The sequence below is a fragment of the Echinops telfairi genome, unplaced genomic scaffold (genome assembly GCF_000313985.2).
Source record: "Echinops telfairi isolate 266 unplaced genomic scaffold, ASM31398v2 ScPeMD7_70;HRSCAF=299, whole genome shotgun sequence".
NCBI lineage: Eukaryota > Metazoa > Chordata > Mammalia > Afrosoricida > Tenrecidae > Echinops > Echinops telfairi.
This window is the reverse complement of record NW_022103968.1, coordinates 27,140,619-27,159,911: the sequence shown is the minus strand read 5'-3', so window position 1 is coordinate 27,159,911 and position 19,293 is coordinate 27,140,619. Positions and strand designations below refer to the sequence as shown.

Here is a 19,293-nt window from a genome sequence, read left to right as displayed (position 1 = left end):
CCACTGACGAAGAACAAATTAAAATATACCAAGCAAGAAAAACTTGTGTTTTCCAGTCTAGCCTGTTGGGGCACCAGGCCCTGTGTGACAAGAGTTATATGAGCCCCTAATAAAATGATAAAAAAGAAAAAGAAAAGAAAATCAGGAAGGCCCTCAACAAGACATAATGGTTGCAACAATGGGCTCAAGCACAGCGGTGATTGTGAAGAGGGTCTAAGAATAGTCAGGGTTTCATTCTGTTGTACACAGGGTCACAATGAGTCGGAAGCAACTTGAGGAGGCCTAACAATTTTCATCATGCTCAGAAACTACTCAGTACAGCAAAATTCAGAATCCACACCGAATTTTTCCCCTGATAGCATCTTTACAGGCAGCTTACCGTGTCAACAGCGTCAACCTATTTTATTACGGGTAGAATACACTGATTGAGTTCTGGTGGCTCAGTGGCTCAGTACCCTCCTGCTAATCAGAAGGCTGGCAACTGGAGCCCGGCAACCACTCCATGGGAGGGAGATGTGGCACTCTCTCCTGGAAAGATGACCGTCTCGGAAACCCTGTGGCACAGCCCTGCTCTGTCCTACAGTCACCATCAGTTAGAATCCACTCCATCAATGTCAATGGGTTTGGTTTTTTAGGTTTGGTTGTATCCATGGGTGTTCATTCTCTCTTTGTTGATATCAAGAAAATGCCACAGTTCCCAAGTCCCAAATTCAGGATCCCTAAAACAGAATGATTAAAAGACCTGGACATCTACTTCAAAACAAACAAACAAATAAACAACTAGCTAGTAAAAGTCCTATGGAGCACATTTCTATTCTGATATGTTTGAGGTCGACATGAGTCATCATCAACTCCACAGATGAATAATGAAATTTGCGGAAACTCAGTGGTACAGGGAACGTGTATGAGAAGCAATTGTTGTTCTTCGCCCTCAGATCGTTAACTGAATATAAGCATGTGTGTCTGTCCTAAACTCATAGAGGACAAAACATAAGTGACACTATGGATAGCCCACAGGCCAGAACTCTCAAAGATGGAAAAGGGGAAGGCATATTTTCAGAAATTTGGCTTGAAATGAAGAGAATAAGAAATCGAAGATCTGACTCAAAATTGAAATGCTGAAATCTGCCCCAAATAACGGGTGATCCTTTTACCTGACATGACCTTCCTCCCCGCTCCCACTACATTATGATACTGATCCAGCCACACCCTTACTATTACCTTTTTCATTCCAATCCAGTAAAATGGCACCACCTCCCCACCCCACCCCCACCCCCACCCCCGTCTTCTTAGCTCCACGGGCTCACGGAGCTAAAGGCACAGATATTCCATGAAGATCCCTCTTTTGGCCGATCTGAGTGTCCCAGCTAACAGGTGGGGAAATCCTCTTAAATCTAAGAGTATTATCATTGACAAGGTCACTGGAACAGGTCGGAGCCATAAGTCAGGCAGGGCTGGAAGTTTCCGCCTCACCATCAGGTTCCTCTTTAGCCTTGACAGATCAAACCCCAAGCCGAAGCAGGCTAGAGAGATCAGTTCAGTCTCCAAGCCAAAGGTCTTCACAGTGAGGGACCAAAGCTGCCCTGGCTGGGCCTCCACCAGCCCGTGCCCCAGATTAATCACCACCAAGCAGGGCCTGGACACTGGCCTGCAACCTGAACCCGAGCAGCACCTGCACAGGAGTTGCCCTGGCACCTCCTACACTCCCCTTGGGCAGGACCCCAGGGCATGAGGGTGTCCACCTGTTGACTAGGTTACCTGGAACAGGAGAGTAAGACACTCAGCCCTCTTCAGTTCAGCTGGCAGGGGCCGTCTGAGTGACTGACTGAGGGAAGAGGAGAGATGCAGAGGCTCAGGAAGTGCAGCTGGTCCCCCCGAAGAAAGAAGACCCTCAGCCTTGGAACAGAAGGAGAGCAAGGCCCCAGGGCCTCCATCACCACCTACAGTGACACCCAACTAGACAGCGGCAGTGGGGCAACGCCACCCTCAGTAACGACATGCTGACGAGATGCTCATGTGAGTTTGGGCCATCTTCTCGTCATCTACAGGCTGCTGACAGAAGGGGAGAAGCCAGAGCAGGAATGTCTCTGTAAAACATCCCCAAATGCTGCCAGATATTCCTGTGTGACAGGAATTCCCTCCATGAAGGTTGCTGGAGCTGCCTCTGAAGGCCACATGGTGGATGGGCTGTGTCGCTAGGCCATCTCTGCAGTCAGCATGCCCTGCCCTTGAGTCCATCCTGGCTCGTAGCAGGCCTGCAGGACAGTGCAGAATGGCCCCCTGGGATTTCCAAGGCTGTAAGTCTTTCTGGAAGCACTCTGCACCATCTTTCTCCCCCAGGACAGCAGGTGGGTACGCACAGCCGCTCCTCCCTCAGCACCGAGTACTCTCCCACAGCACCACCAGCGCGCCCTGTCCTACCCAGTGGGCTTTTCCCCACGTGTGTGCACGTGTTGAGCTGTGGGCTCGGGAGACAGAACATGGGTGCAGCTGCATTACGCAAGCCGTGCACACACATTTCCGCTGATGGGAGAATACACGTTTTAGGACCAAAAGGACCAAAGAACTGAGAAGTTCTTCTCAGACGATGCGTCCTTTCATCTGTTGCCTCTCCAAGTTTGAGGGAGGTGAGGGAACCGGTCATGAAGCTCAGAGGGAGAGACAAAAGGTCACAGCGAGGAAGACGATCCTGGAGATTGGGATTCAGGGCCACTGGTCCCAACCTAACTGGTGATGTCGGAGAAATCATCGCGTGGGTGACCCCTGTTGCCATCTGGCCCCCAGGAAGGAAGGGCAGGAAGGGTGAGGAGGGGTCGAAGTCAGATTGAAGGCTATGTCCCTTGAAGAGCAAGAGACCCCGCTCAGATGAGAGCAGCGTGCTCCTCCTCAGCACCTTCATCTGAGGAGTAACACCCACATCCTGACTGCTACCTCTCCCTCCAAAGCCCCACCTCCCCGAGCTCCCTTTGAACCTCCGCCTATAACCCTACTTTGGGGACAGAGCAGTGGCTACAATTACACACTTGCTTGGAAAGGGGGGTGTGCTGCATGTGACAGGCCATGAAAGGTCCCTGCCTATAAAACAGACTGGAAAACAAACCCTTAATTTAAATGTTAATGAAAGTGCTGTGGAGACATCAGAGGCTTCCCGGCTGCTGGGAGAACAGTTACACCAGCCACAGAATTTATGGCTCCCCCTCACCCGCCCCCGCCCTCTCTGCCTCATCACCCACTGAAGTTTAAAAGAGTTTAAGGGAAGGGGAAAAAAAGCGGATTTTAACATTAACTCCGTGCTTCCACCTTGGGATGTGATTGCTAAATTATCTGTTGGCAGAACAGTGATCAAAGGTGGAAAAACACAGGCATGCTGCACACGAAACCGAGAAAAGCCAGCAGCAGCGAAGGCAGTAAAATTACCTTCTCTCTTCCTGATGAGGGGAGAATAGAAAAATAGTACTGCGGGTGGGCAGGGGAGCGAGAGAAAGAATGAGATCTAGAGAGAAAGCGCGCGCGCGCGGTGGAGAGGCCTGCTTGTCAGTCGATGGACTGACTGTAGCCACTGCATCCAGGTCCCACAGCAGCCCGCTTCTATTGTAGTGTTTTATTTAAGTCAACTCTTCACAACTCCGCCAACTTAGGTGTCGGTCCCATAGTAGGTTCTGGGGGAGCCTGGGCTGGGAGCGAGGTTGGTCTCAGGCCAACAGCTCAGCACATGAGCCTCCTTGTGTCTAACCTGCCCTAGGGAATGGCACAAAGCCAAGGTCTGAGGAAGTGAGCCCCACTGCTGGTGGCATTTGGTCTTGTTACTGATGGCCAGCCAGCTCAGGCAATGAACTCTCTGGTGGGCACCGCACTGAGATTTGGCAGGCCTCGATTCCAATTCAATTGTGTCCCCACACTGCTCCTTTCCCAAGGGTGGGTCATTTCAGGCTGGATCAGTGGCCCCATCTAGCTACCCAGGGTTTCCTCTTTCCCCCATTGCCAGGAGATCCCTCCAGCCATGCCAGGCCCTGCTCCCTGTGCCTTTGGATTTCTGATCCAGGGGCACTGTGTGCAAAAGGATCTCTCCCGGGTGCTCTGCAGCTGGACAAAGGGGACACAGCGCCGCTCCTTGCTCAGCTCTTCCAGCCTTCTAGTCCTCGACAGGTCTCAGAGGATGCTTCTTCTCCGTCTCCGCCTCCGCTCCCAGGGAGGAAGAACTGCGAGTGCCATGGCAGCCACGGGCCCAGCCATCAGGAGCATTAGCCACAATGTCATCCCCCAGAGCCTTTCTCTGGGTTATCAGAGTTAGGGGTCTCTTGCAAGACCCAGATCTCCATCACCAACCAGAAAAGGCCAATTGGGAGGCTCCAACCTGACGTTTGCTCCTCATTTCCCTAAAACCGACAGCCGAGTGCTGAAACGCAGAGCCAAAGACTCCCAGGACTTCTGGGAACCAAAAGACTCTGAACTGCAAGTTGGCTGCCACTTTTCCCAATTTTCCAAACCTCTCTGTCAGAGAAAACTCCAGATCCAATTACCTTCCACCAAGGAAAGATGCATTTCAACAGGCTGGTGACTATATGTCTACCACACACACAACACAGAGCAAACCCTGTAGCCACTGGGCACCAACATCCCGCTCCCCCCAGAAACCCACCCGTTCCCTGAACAGTCCACAGTGATGCCTCTCCTTTCCAGACTGGCCTCACCTCGGGGAGACATGAAGCAAGAAGGAGCAGCAACTCCATCACAACCCCCCAGGGGCCACAGTTTACTTCACAAATTTGAATAGGTACATTTCATGCAGACTTGGACGAATCGCACACCCACCCCACCCCCAAAAAACAAACAAACCACAGTGAGCAAAGGTACACAAAATTATATTGTACATGCAATAACACAGCTAAGTCAAGTCTCCACATCTATGCCACTCAAATATTTCCCTAATGACTGAAGCAAGAGGAAAGGGATTGAAATGCAAGTGTCCTGACCACACTCACTCACATGATAGCAAGGGATGTTCAGAGGTGGGAAAGGGTCTCTGCTGAGCAGTCTCTTTTTCTTGGAGGGCAAGAAATCTGGTGTTAGCAGAAGGAGGAGCTGTGTATGGCTCTTCCTGTCCCTTCTAGGAAAGCAGGGCCCATAGGCCTACCTATAGTCATATCACCACCAAAGCCACCATTGCTGGCTTGGAGGGGCCTACAGACTGAACATGTGTGTGCATTCACATTCTTGGGTGCTGTAAGCATGCACAGCCACAGAGGAGAGCCTACCCCTCCCTATCTCATCACTGGTCTCCAGAAAGGGAGAATGCTCCCAGGTCATGACAGGCCTTTCAAGCCCCACAACTCCTGTCGAACATGCTGGTGAAAGCTAAGTATGAGCCAGGGGCCTGCCCAACAGCATGGGTCCACCCCCAGTACCATCAGGGCATGACAAGAGGCAGAAGGTCTGAGTACAGGTGCTATCTCTCTGCCCCCATCCTACAAATGCCCTACATTGATCCTCCCTGGGCCTCAATTTCTCCCTCTGCCAAGGGGGAATAACACACACACACACACACACACACACACACACACACACCACTCCTCATGCCTCCCAACTAAAGACAGTCTTATCCTAGGCACTTGTACCTGGCTACCATTAGTTACGCACCCATCTTATATGACATGTGGGGACTGCTGAGAGCCAGTGTCCAGTTAATACAAACGGAACGAGGAGAAAAGGAAGCGAAGAAAGGAAGAGAGGAAGCTGAGAGGAAGTTCTCCATTTCCTCACTCCGGAGTATTTTTTTTTTCAGGGGGAAAGATTTTTTAAAATTACACCAAAACATATTAGGTACTTTAGAAAATCGCCTTTCTTGCGTTACTCATGGGCAAGTGCTCAGAATGCAGTGGCACCTCAGGAGGAGGAATCTCCAAGTCAGCTAGGCCAGATATCTTTTTGCTCCCCAGTCACACTCAGATGGGCCTGAGGTCAGCAGCTCACTCTTGCTCCATTTCAACCCTTCCTTCTCAAAATGCTTCCTTCATTCCTCAAAAAGCTCTGGGGCTGGACCTCTTCTACAGGAGCAGGGGGGGAGGGGGTGAAGGGGGGTGGTGGCATTCCGCTTGGCAGAGGGAAAATCAACGTAGGACCTCTGTAAGCCATGAACTTCAGAAACAAACTACTGGTATCAGGATAAGAAGGTGAGTAAAAAGGGTAGGGAGAGGTAAAGAAAAGGATTCTTGTCTGTCACCTTCTACTGGAAAGCCAGGGGAGTGGACTGGCTTTTATTCTGTGTTTAGTATCAACCTAAACATGCTTTGAAGCACTCTACTGGTATTAAATACCAACTCCATGACTGTTTATGACTCATAGTCATGGGAGAAAGGAAAGGGGACATGGGGACACAGGGCAGAAAACTTGGTTTCCCCCAGTCATCAACACCTCAGATTAAGTCTAGGGCTTGAGGCTTTATGCTTCATATTTTAAGTGCCTAAATGTGCAAGCAAAGAAGGGAGAAAGGCTCCAGTATCAAACATGAATATGTCTGGCAGTTTATTTGAAACAAATGAAAGAGACTGAGAGTTTAAAAAAAAAAAAAAAGATGGGCTAGATCTTCTCATTGTTTAGATTCTGTGGGACAACAGAAGGGGAAGCAAGCGAGTGAGAAGTTGCCAGGTGACCATCAGTACCTGGGCAGAGAGAGTGCATCTTACCACACGTTGGCTGGTTGACTGATGGGATGAGATGCAACTGTCAAGCTTCATCAGTGGACACACACCCCTTCCTTGCACAAACCCCCCAACAACAGTCCTCCTGAGAGGGCAGCTGCTGCCACGTCCTCTCATGTTCTCCCTGAGGGGTTCAGGGTCCTATCACAGAATGGCGCTGACAAGCACACTCAACAGGGGAGAGGGTAGGAAGCAGCCATCGAGAGCAAGAACCTACAAGGAGAAAAGGTGAGGCCACAAGGATTCAGACTGAGTCCCCACCTGGGAGAGACACAAATAAGCAGTGTGACTCTGAGGGGCCAGAAGCAGCCAGGGCAAGGGCCGAAGTTTGGGGCATGAAGTTACACTAAACAGATGCTACAGCTAACAGGAAATTATTCTGGTTTGCAGAGAGTATAGTTTTTCTAGCTTTTCTGAGCACTCATACAGAAGTAGTCCCTAACTTAGGATATATTCGAGTTACAACAAACCACACTTAGGACTGTTTATTTTTTATGATTTGTGTATTTTTTTATATATGTAAGTATACATTACTATGTATCTGTAAGTTTATATGTAATGTTCCCAACTCCCCAAAACAAATAAAGGTAGATTTTATAAGAATATTGCTAATAAATGGCAGCAATAGGAAAGCTCACTTGCTCCGTAAACTTTCACCCAAACCATAGCAAAAAATATTTAAATGTGAAAAGAAGCAATAAAGAAGTCCCAACTGAACCCCATGGAGGAAAAAAAAAAGGAAGCTCTTAAAAAAAGAAAGGCATCAATACATTTTAAAAAAGAGATATTCAATACACATGAGCAATGAGAGTCGTAAGCACCTTTACATTATTTCAGGTCATCTTCACAATAATGTCCTCTGAGCTTACACTGACCTATACTTAACAGAGGAGGAATAGAGGGGACTGGCTGACCCGAGGCCAGCTGCTGGCTGGTAGCAAAGCAGAAACTAGTCTTCAAGGCTGTTCCAAAGAATGTACCTCTCCAAATTGAGAAAATGCAAAGTTCGAATTCAGGAGAATACAGAGAAGAACTAGACCTAATAACAACAGGGAAAGATCATTTTCCCAATGTATTCTTTGGGTAAGAGAAAAAGGGCAGAGGTAGCACCAGCCTATACCCTGGATCACATGGTATAAAGACAGAATCCCCAAAGCAAACCTTTTCAAAAGACCCCAAGACACCATATGTGGGATCCGGGAAATGAGCATCTTCAATGCTTTGGGCCAGAGCTAAATATCCAGCCACCAGCCAATAAAAGAATCATCCCGGGGTCCAGAAAATAACACCGACGGGACAAGAAAACCCTGAAGCAGAATGTGGAGGGAAAAAAAAAAGCCACACACACAAGACCCAGGTCTTCACCAAAGATACGGCATATCTAGGGAGGGCTCAGGAGAGCTGGCCGCACAAATGACTAATAAGTCTTAACTGCAAGCCAAAGTCAGAGTCGTATTTTAAAAGCAAAGTCCTTCCCCCAAAGCCAATTTCTAAGTCTTGAAGCGGGTGGAGATGACCCAAAGTGCTTCCTCACACTGAGGGCAGATGTGGTCCTCATCCTCTTATCAACTCCATCTTCAACAGGTTTCTGTGTTCTTCCTGTTACGGAGGAGGCCTTATGGCACAAGGGCTAAGCACTCACCTGCAAACTAAATATTGGCAGTTCTAACCCACCTAGCAGTTCCAACTCCCCCTCAGCGGCTCCTCAGGAGAAAGGCCTGGCGACCTGCCACCTAGAAAACTGAGGCAGGCACTCATCAGAAGGGGGGTCTCTATGAGTGGAAATCGCAGTCCAGAAGAGGTAGACGGAATGGAGGATCATCGGGGGGAGAGCCTGCCTGTGCTTGCTGATCTACGTGCAGGAGACACACGGACCATCTCCACTCTTGAAGATCTCCCCCTACCACCTATTCCCTGCCCTGCTACCCTCCTGAAGCCAGCAGAAGTACACAGGTAACCACTGAGACAAAGTCACCAGCATACCCATCACCTCCCACGGATTGCCTCGTCCCCCTTCAATCCTTACACATATCTAACCTACAGACTCCCAAGCCTGGCTAATTGGCTTTAAAAAGGGCAGCATGAGGAAGCAGCTGAGGAGGAGACAAAGCTCGATGGCTCCATTTTCCACCCTCGGCTCCCACACACTTAGGCCTCTCCACTCCCTTCTGGTCTCTCCTTCTCTCCTTCCTAGGATTGCGAAAATGATTTGTTCTGAACAGCGACAGGTTTATAGGTTAGCCGACACCTCCGCTCTGTGGAATTTTAATTAACTTCTCCCCTCGTCAATATGCTAAGGAATGGGGGCTCCATTCTCTGGGGTCAGCAATGTGTTTCAGGTCCTGCTATATCAGCCGTCAAATTGAAGAATTAATGACGTGGCTAATCGGCTCTAATTCTTTAGGAAGAAAAAAATGTGAGCAGGAGTTGTGGAAGGGAGCAGGAGGAGGGATGCAGGCTCCATGGGGTGAGGAAAAGGATGCTGAAGGAGGCTAAGCAAAGGAGGATCGACTCTCTCATAAAACAAGTGACTGACTTAGACCCCGTGTTGGAGGGTGGCCACCCTACAGCTTTCCCGTTTATCACTGGGGTGGCGTGGGAAGACACAAGGGGAGACTCTAGGCACATACTGGGACCCAACAGCTGCAGGACAATGAGTGACTGTACCCTGCAGTGGGGGAAGAGAGGCTCTATTTGGGCTCAAGAGAGCCTAGAAAGCTGAAGGCTGGATATAAACCTCACCTGCTCATAGGTAAAGCTAGAGAAACACCATCATTTTTAAAATGTGGCCCTGGGGTTATAATTATCGATGACTACTTGGACACTTTCTAAGGGGAACAAACCAGAGATGTGGGTTGCAAAACAGGTTGGCCAGTGATGCCAATGCCATCTCCCAGAGATGCTTGGAGGGCATCTGGTCCAGACGGGACACCTCTGGTAACAGCTGGACACTTGGTTGCATTCTAACAAGTCTCTCTTCCTCCCCAGATGTGGGGCATGAGCCCCGGGAAGGTTATATTAACTACATGTGTCCTTGAAGTGTGTATCTTGAGAGTGGCCCCAAACAACCTAGAATATATACCTGGGAGATTTGCTAGCCTACCTGACCTTGTAAAATAAGAATATTCGTTATAGGGGACAAAACCATATCCAAACATGTCTCCCTTACCTGAGCAGTGGACTGATAGCAATCGACCAGACTCGGTCTTCAGTTTGGATGGTGTGTAAGCACTGCCCCAGGCGGCCCGAGGCCAAAGGCCACACCTAAAAACAGGAGACAGAGCTCTCAATTGGCATTGCCTGAGATGTGGGTGGGGAGGAACGTGCCCAGTGAGCCTGGAATGGAGAATCCCTTCTGTTGTGTACAAACACAGCTCAGGGTATCAGCGGAGGGAGCTCTCTAGTGAGATCCTAGTGCTCAGTCCACACTGTCCTTTTTTGCCTCCACCCAGTAGTCATTACTTAACAGTCAATGTTACACCAAGCACTGGGAAGTTGCACATTCCTCAGTGGAGACCTGAGAAGAAAGAGCTGGAGGGGCATGCTGCTCTCAGAACCCTCTCACGTGGGTGGCTTTTCCTTTGCCTATCTCTCACCACCACTGATTCTTCAGCCGGCAGGTGGGGAGAGCAAGAAGATCAAGGCACAGGAGCAGACACAGAGAGAATTAGAGAGAGGAGTAAGAATGAAAGATAGAAGAGAAGGGAAGAATGGAAGAAGAGGGACTTCAAAGAAGGAAGGTGGTATATTGTTGTTTGTTTGTTGATAATGCGCAGGATCCAATGCTATTCATGTCAGCAGGGAATTTAGCACCTAGTGTCACCAAAAGCAGCAGAAAAGCTTAACCCTTTTAAGCTTCCATATCTCCTACAGGTTAAAAATATTGCTTGGAGCACATTATCTGGTCCCTATCAGTCAGGAATGTACATTAGCAGCCACTCTGGGCTTAACTCTAATCAACACTCATAGAGCCCTCTCAGCAGTCAGTGCATTTAGAGAGCTCCCATTAAGCACCAGGCTCCCCCCTCACCTCACCCTACCCCAGATGACACACATGGGGAACTAAGCCTCTAACCAAACAGAAAGGAAACCTTCAATGAGCAGGGCTGTCCCCAGACAACAGCCAAGGAGCGATCCTGAGGTGGCCAAATGGATCAATGACCTCTCAAGGTCCCTGCAGTGCTATAAGGGGAACACGCAGAACTCAGCCAGGACCTTAGATGGAAGAACACTAAGGAAACATTCCTTGGGTTTAAGGGGAAGGTGAGGGAGTAGGGGGTGGATCTGCCTTCTAAGGGTCACATGATATCTCTTCCCTATAAAAGGAGAAAGTGTTACTTCGAGTTTGTGTATGTGTGAACAAGGGGGGCAGAGTTGAGTAAGTTACTTTTCCTAAAACAAGGAAAAGAAAATAAATTTAACAACCAGATGCTGAACAAGGACGGACAAAAAACAAAAGTAAATACCACAACTTTCCTGGAGTGCCATGTCTCTGGCTTCCTCTCTTGGATCTACATCTCTTTGGCAGTAACTAGATGGACTTCGAATGTCCTCTTTCAGACAGCTCCAGCTTGGAAAAGACTTTGGCCTTCTCCTTGATGCAAACCACCTGGGAAGGCAGGTTCTTTAGAAACAGAATTTGCTTGGCTGGTAGATTCTGACAAGTAAAGATTCTGACAACAAAGGCTGGGGACAGGCTAGGCAAATCACAGAAGGAGTTTCCTAGTCTCCAGGAAAGACAGAAAGCATGCTGCCAAATTTGGACATGATCTTGGGAAAGTGGCTTTCCTGGCCTCTTCCGAGGCACACTACCCAACTGATGCCCAAGGGGCAGGAGGTGACAATAATAATGTTGCTCTTATCGTCATACTCAATGGCTAACTCCAACACAAACCTACCCCTGAAAGACATGTCTCTAGGAGTGGACATTTATACAGCCCCTTAAGGAGATGTGTGGTAATATATCAAGACTTAAAATGACCATAGTGGGGTTTTTTTGATGACCATAGTTTTTGACTAGGCAATTCTATTGTTCAGAATCTAGCCTAAGAAAATAATCCTAACACACAGAAAAATCCAAAAGCTAAAAATATTCTATGTAATTTACTATTGCAGAACGAGCACACACAGACTTGGAATCAGACAGATCTGAGCATCAACCCTCATGGTTACTTACTAACTTTGATTTTACGGTGTTTCACAACCTCTTAGCTCAGTACCCCATTTGTAAACTGAGAAATAAGGCCTAGTTTGCAGGATTTAAGTGTGGAAAAGTGAGGAGAATTTGGCAGGTATTAAGCACTCAATAATAGTGATTATTATTACTAAAGGGAAAAAATGGGACACAAGCATCTAGGAATAGAGTGAGTAAATTACAGTAAATCCATTATAAAGTTATTCATTGTGTTACTTGTTGTTGTTGCTGTTAGGCATTGTAGATAGACACAAATCGACAGTATGGACTCTTCTAGCACTGAGGGTCTTCCTCTTTCTTCACTGATCCTATACTTTACCAACCATGATGTCTTTCTCTAAGGACTGGTCTCCACTGACAATGTGTCCAAAGCATGTGAGACAAAGTCTCATCAACCTCACTTTTCAGGAGCATTCTTCAGGCTGCACTTCTTCCCAGACAGGTTTGTTTGTTCTAGCAGTCCACGGTACAGCTAATGTTTTCACCAACAGAATATTCAAAGGCATCAATTCTTTGGTCTTCCTTATTCATTGTCCATCTTTAACGTGCTTATATGACAACTGAAAATCTCTTAGCTTTGATTAGTAACACTTTAGTTCTCAAAGTGCTAGTTCGGCTCTTTAACACTTTAGAGAGGTCATTTGCAGATTGTCCCGGTGCAGTATGTCATTTGATTTTTGACTGCTGCTTTCACGGGTGCTGACTGTGGAGTCAAGTAAAATGAAATCTTTGACAACTTCACATTCTATTTTTCATGATGTTGCTTATTGGTCTAGTTGTGAGGACTTTTGTTTTCCTTATGTTAAAGTGTAATCCATACTGTAGTTTTTTATTTTCACCAGTAAGTGCTTCAAGTTCTCTTCATTTTCAGCCAAATAAGGTTGTGTCATAAGAATATTGCAGGGAAAAAGAAAAAAAAGAATATTTCAGGAAGAAAAAAAAAAAGAATATTGCAGGTTGCTAATGAGTCTTCCTCCAAATCTGAAGCTGCATTCTTCTGCATATAGTCGAGCTTCTCAAATTATCTGCTCAGCAGTTTGAGCATTCCATCTGGTGAGGTCCAAGAATATAGTTATTGTTTATGTTGTTGAAAAAGGTATTTGTAAATGAATAAGTTATTGGGCATGCAAAAGTCTATCATGTGAGATGAGCACCATTTCTGTCGCCAAGACCATATTTCCAACAACTGATCTTCTTTATCTCCAACTTCTGCATTCCAGTCACCAGTGGCTATTAGTGCACCTTGACTGTGTGTTTTATCAATTTCAGACTGCAGATATTGGTAAAAATTTTCAATTGCTTCATCTTTGGCATTAGTCTTTGGTGCTTACGGATGCTATTTACAAATCATTTGTAATAATAATGGAGACCCTTTTAAAATAAACTTGAGACAGTTGGGTGTATTGAGTATTAAAAAACATAGTAGGAGCACAATTATATAGGGGAGAAATTTACCCTAGAGGCTAAAATGAGAAAACGAATAAATATAAAGTTCTTAGCACAATGCCTGGTAACTTTCTATGTTGTTACAAAGCTAATCTATCCATTGAAAAATTACTGAAGAAGGCAAAATCACCAGCTCAAATGCTCCTTCCTCCATCAAGTCAAATGTCAAGATAAATATGATCTCTCCACCCTCTAAACTCTTTGGCCGTTGCCCCAGAGCCTTGTACTTCATAGTCTAAACCAATTCTGATCAGCTTTTTAACCAAGTACACCCATTTCAACTCCCTTTAAGGACAGAGGAGATCACTCCTCTTGGAGGAGGCACTTGTAAAGAATGAAGGAACAAACAGACACATGAAGGAAGGGATAAAGGAACTGTCAGAACCAGTTCAGGCCCATCAAGAATGTAAGCCTTCATCTTTACAACTCGAAATGAGGCTAGCCCCACAGAAGCTCAGGCCAGACAATCCAGCTCCGTCACAAAAAGTCTGAAACCAGGGTTGGAGGGGGCAGGGAAACAGGCTCCCTGGGGAGTCCCTCATTCAGACATTCTACAGACTTTTTGGTTCCCTTCACCCAGGTAAAACAAATCCTTCTTTCCTCGTACATAAACTCCTCCTCCCCATACCGTCCCCAAAAGGGATACAGATGTTTACGGTCAATATGGCTGTACGTTCTCAAGAAGATGCATGTACTTTAAAAGGCTGTGGAAGCTGAGATAGAAGTGCAGATTCCACTCAAAAGAAGTGGAGAGCTGAGTCTAAAAGACTAATTGCAGGCAATGAACAAATAGGCCAGAATGATGTCTTGGCTGGATGCGCAGACAAGAACAGAAAGGAAGGAACCAAGCAGCATCAGAAAGCAGAGAAGATGAGCTGGCCTGGGCACCCCCAACACGACAGGCAGCTGTCAGAAACTGAAGAGCACCTGAGAGGAGAGTTCCATCACTGGCCTACAAGAAACCCTCAAACGGTAAAAGGTGGACTGCGGAGGCAGACTCTTAGGACGAGGAAGTGCCTGTTTTCAGGCTTGAAAACTTCTAAGCCACTAAGCAGGTCTAAGAAAACTTTGTAAACATGAAACTAACCCATATACCAAACAAAATGGAGGTTACACTGTGACTGTAAGCAGTGCATATCCCTGAGCTGCTACCTGTGGTCATAAAGCTTAGTTTTATGCTGCTCTTGGTATCAGACTACAGAAAACGAGACAGAAGAGAGAGATATCATGAAGAGATGCCAGCAGAGATAGGAATATTCAGGTTGCACCTGCCACCAAAAGTTTCTGTGCAAACCAACTGCTGAGCAGTACTGGAAGTTGAGGTAGGTAACTTTGCAAGGAATGCGACCCACAAAAAACAAAAAACCAAACACTGCCATCAAGTTAATGCCAATGTATAGTGACCCGATGGGACAGGGTAGAATTGCCCCTTTGGGTTTCCAAGACTGTAACTCTTTATGGGAATAAAAAGTCCCGTTTTTCTCCCGTGACCACTAAGAACCCTGACATAAGAATGGAGGATGGGACGCTGGTGGCTGGGAATCCCTTCCCATGCTGGTTCAATAGATCTGCTGACTTCTCATCAGGCCCCTGTGCTGATGTGCATGTCTCTGACGGAATACAAAGTATAAGGAAGAAAATATAAGAGGAGAAACTCCGCTAACTATAAAGGAGCAAAACCTAGCTCTTCTTTGTAAATAAATTAGTAACATTTCTACATGAAGAATACCACCAGAAGTACCAGGAGCCAGAAAAGTTACTAAGTAAAGTCTGCTACTTTCAACTCTCCCTAGTCCTCTGCAGTGTAACTGTCTTACTTGCTGACACCAACAAGCATTTTGCTTCTGTTAGCACTCTAGAGCCTCCAGATGCCAGCAAATAGGCAAGTAAGCCACCACTGGGCCTCCTGCACCATCACCTGAATTGTCAGCAAAGTTCTCACAGCAGCCCCAAAGGGCCAGGCAGTCAAAGGCCCTGGCTAGGGCTGCTGGACACAGGGATGTAGAAAATGTCTTCTGTGTCTCCTGGGTGGGCGCCTGCTTGACCCAGACGTGAATGAACCAAGTCCATAATAGCAAGGGTCCCGCTACTTATCAGCCTCAGTCTTTGGTCCTTTGACAGATGTCTGACTGTAGACAAGGCAATTTGGCAATGACACAGCAAACAACACCCTTCCCCAGTTGTCTGTCTACTGCTTACTGACCACATCAGCCTCTAGAGAGGCAGTATAAACACATTTTAATTATCAGCCTGATTGCTCATAAACAAGGTGGTGAAAAATTAACCTCCCTCAACAGAGGGCAAAGCAAGAGGAGGGAGATTTTAAAACAAAATTCGAGGTCGAGACTCAACCCACAAACTTGAGGAAACTCAGCTCTGGGAGGAAAAGCTGGCCAAGCTCTGTTTTTGCATTCACGCCACATTTCAAGTGAGTGGCAAGCTTCCCAACCACTGTCCACTCCTTTCTCAGTCCAGCTGGCAGGGACACAGCCTGGCATGGCAAGCTGCATGCCAGAGGCACATAAGTGAGCCCTTTATTGTGTTGGCTTTCCTCCTGCCCCCACCCAATGCTTTCAGCCAATCCTGGGACTCACGGCCCTATCCACCCTCTCCCACCATCCTCCCTATAGACAGGAGGGAAAAACTGTGTAAGGGGAAGACCACCTCACCTTGGCTGTCCTGTCCCTGGAGCCGCTCACAATGATGCCCCCTTTGCAGTCCACACAGTTCACCTCCTGTTCATGAGCCGAGTACTTGACAGTGAAGGTGCTGTGAATCTTATGAACGCCAATCTTCCCATCTCTGGGTGAGAAATAAGAAGCCCATCCCCAATAGCCAATTATTCTCTCTGTAGAAAAAGAATAGGTCTACAGAAACAGCCCGAAGCCCTAATGATGTCCAAATTTGCTAAGGCTTATGCAGTTCCAGCCCAATAAGGGGCTGAGCTTCTAGATACCTTTACTTCTTTGTACACTGGGGGCTGAACAAAGCTGAGAGATGAAATAAATTGATCCTGTCTAGAGTATTCAAATTAGCTTGTCTTTTCATTAAAGGGCTTTTTTCCTGTTTCCTTCGCCAGCTGACCCAATCAGCTGCCTTCAGTTAAATACCTTGGCTTTGAATGGAAACAAAAAAGCTACCACCTCTTCTTCCCCTTGGAGTTGAGACAAAAAAGTCAGAAGCAGGCAGAAGGTCCCTGGAGAGCACCGTAGAAGGGAAGAAGGGAGTAGCAGAAGAACCTGCTGCACTCACCCTCCGGCACTGATAATGTGCGAGTTGGCCAGCACGAAGTGGCAAACATCCTCATCATGCCCGGCGAAGACTCCCAGGGGCCGGCGATTCAAGCTGGCACCATCTGGGCGGAACTGGTAGGCCAAGATGAAATTAGCCTGGGAGATGTACAGAGAATCACCCTCTAGCTGCATCCAGGGCATCTGACTGCAGAGAGAGAAAACAAAAGATAAAAGTCGAGATGCTGCATGAAAATTCAGATCTTTGGAGAAGTTCACTGATCCCAACCTCTCAAGGACAACTTGCATGGGTAAGTAACAGTCTATATACCTCACTCCTCTCCTTTAAAATTGCCTTCCCCTAGACCACGCTCAGAAAATGAGAGTGATCAAGCTAGATGATCCAATCTTCTTTGGACTTTCTAAAAAGGAATCAGAGAAGCCCAGGAGGCGCTGGCAGACAAGCAGCAGACTGGTTTAAATCCACCAGCTGCTCCCTGGGGAAAAGATGAGGCTCTCTGCTCCTGTAAACATTTATAGCCTTGGAAACCCTCTATTGAGTTGCTATGAGTCAGAATTGACTCATTGACAGTGAGTTTGGACTTAACTGGAGAATGCTGAAGATTTCAATTACCAGTGACCTAGACTTGTGCTAAGGAAGGAGAATTTGGAAAATTCCATGACAAGGAGTGAGGAGGGTCACAAAGAATCCTCCCAGCCAGGTGAAATAATTGTTTCTTTCTACATGCTCACTGATTTCAAGTGTAAAGTAGTGAGCTTCAAGATTTCAAGCCTCCATGCATGCTTCTCTGCTCAGTGAGGGTGTGATGAGGAAGAGAGCCCTGAGCGAGCCCTGGAGACGCTCCATTCCCTTGTCTGACTAGAGCAAAGGGGCCATTTATATGTGGAAGGAATAAAGCCATTTAGGAAAGGATGCTAATGTACTGATTAGATACCTAGATCCTCACAGGGGATATCTACATCTCTGGATTTGAGGGTAAGTGTGGCAATGGAAAAACACAGCTCCAGAGAAGTCTGCTACAGTTCAGGGGCTACAAAGAAATAGTCAGCTCTCGCAAGCAGCTGATAAGAAAAATCTACAAATAGTTAAACATTCCTGCGACAATTTGACAGGAGAAAGCAGCATTAGAAGGCTCAGGCCAGCTCCTCCACATGAAGAGAGCCATAAGAAGGATTCTGCTAGATACTAAGCTCTCTGGTGGGGCCTAAGCCCCTTTCCAAAGGGAGACATCCAAACAGCCTGTCCTACTCTACATAAAGGTCCTGGAGCTTCCAGATCCCAAGTAAAGCATAGGGACAGCTGATTCATCCCCATTTACCATCTCCCACTGCCAAGCCTGTCTGAGCAAACTGGGCTGTTTCTTCCCCAGGCTCCTAATACAAGCGTCATGGGAATGTAGAAAAGTTCTGCAAATTGACTTACCGGGCCATTAAATGCAGCTTGGACTTTGTAGTAACTGAATTTCTGCTCATGAGGTTTTTACAAGCGTGTGCATATATTACGTGGAACACATGGAGCATGCGTATAGACGCCTACATTCTTCCTCAGTGTGCCCATTCCTCAGCAACATCCACGGGCACGATTATGGGGACACTCAAGTGGGCAGCAAGCAGCAGGCTCGGAAGTCAAAATCAGTGTTTCGAGCCATCTGGTAAAATGCCATGTACCCAGGATAAGAAGCCAGATTTATGCCAGGTGAGCAACTGAGAATCCCAAGGCACCCTTGTCACTGTTTCATGTGTTTATTTGCCAAGCTGCTGGAAATTAGCCCCAAAAGACATCAGGGGCAAAACCTTGATAGAGAAATAAACTCAATTTTCAGGTATTAAAAATCCCAATCAAGAAGCAGAAGGCAACATCCCTCATCATAAAAATCCATCTTTCCCTCCTGTGGTTCACAGTGGAACCACCAGGAACTGAACCCATGCAAGACAATAAGGTTCATCAAACGAAAGCAGCCTACCTGTACCATCAGCATAGGTACAAGCCATGCTGGAATGGGGAATCGGCACTTGCTCTGTCCATGCCAACCAGCTAAGAAGGACTAGGCTTTTTGTTGTTATCTTTTGGTAAAGGAATCAAATAGTTTATATGAAATAATTTAGCATCGATGATGCATAAATCTGTGGCAGTAGCAATGCCAAAACCATGATGTACCTCAGAGACAGTGACAGGAGTAATGGTCCCCTGAGGGTACAGTATGTGAGAAGGGGGAAAAGGGGAGTTGACAGCATTGATGATTGGATAACCCCACCCAATGGAATTGAACAACAGACCTGTACGTGAATGGATGTATATGGATGAGTTAGATAATGCCAATAAAAAATATTACAAAAAATAGAGTACCCTGCTTCTTTTGGCACTAAAAAAAAACCATATATAAATGTACGTAATAGCAATTTTTCTAAGCCCTGCCACCTGTAATGCACGTAGCCACACCTTTAAGACACTTTCTTGCCTTTTAGTAAAGCAGAGGAGCAGCCAAGAGGGAAGGAGTAACTCCCTACAGTAGATGGAAAGAGCAGCAACAGTAAAACAAGAGGGGCTCAAATATCAGCTTTATTTATTTCCTTTGATAAGTTAATAGTTGTATTAGTCTAGGTACTTTGGAGAAACAAATCCACAGCAACTCACGCATGAGAGAGTTTTATGCAAAGAAAATGTGCGTCACGAAAACATCCCAACCCAATGCTGCCCAAGCCC

The 19,293-nt window shown here is 46.8% G+C and overlaps 1 protein-coding gene across 3 annotated transcripts in view; it reads right to left on the bottom strand.

The window, feature by feature from the left end:
- Positions 1–19,293, bottom strand: part of FBXW4 (F-box and WD repeat domain containing 4) — a 79,569-nt gene that overhangs the window by 58,065 nt on the left and 2,211 nt on the right. For all 3 annotated transcript variants that reach the window (XM_045291253.1, XM_045291254.1, XM_004701306.3), the window contains exons 2-4: positions 16,591–16,776; positions 16,008–16,140; positions 9,868–9,962 (exon numbers count right to left, since the gene is read on the bottom strand). In XM_045291253.1, the coding sequence (XP_045147188.1) occupies positions 9,868–9,962; positions 16,008–16,140; positions 16,591–16,776 (414 nt within the window). The remainder of the gene's footprint in view (positions 1–9,867; positions 9,963–16,007; positions 16,141–16,590; positions 16,777–19,293) is intronic.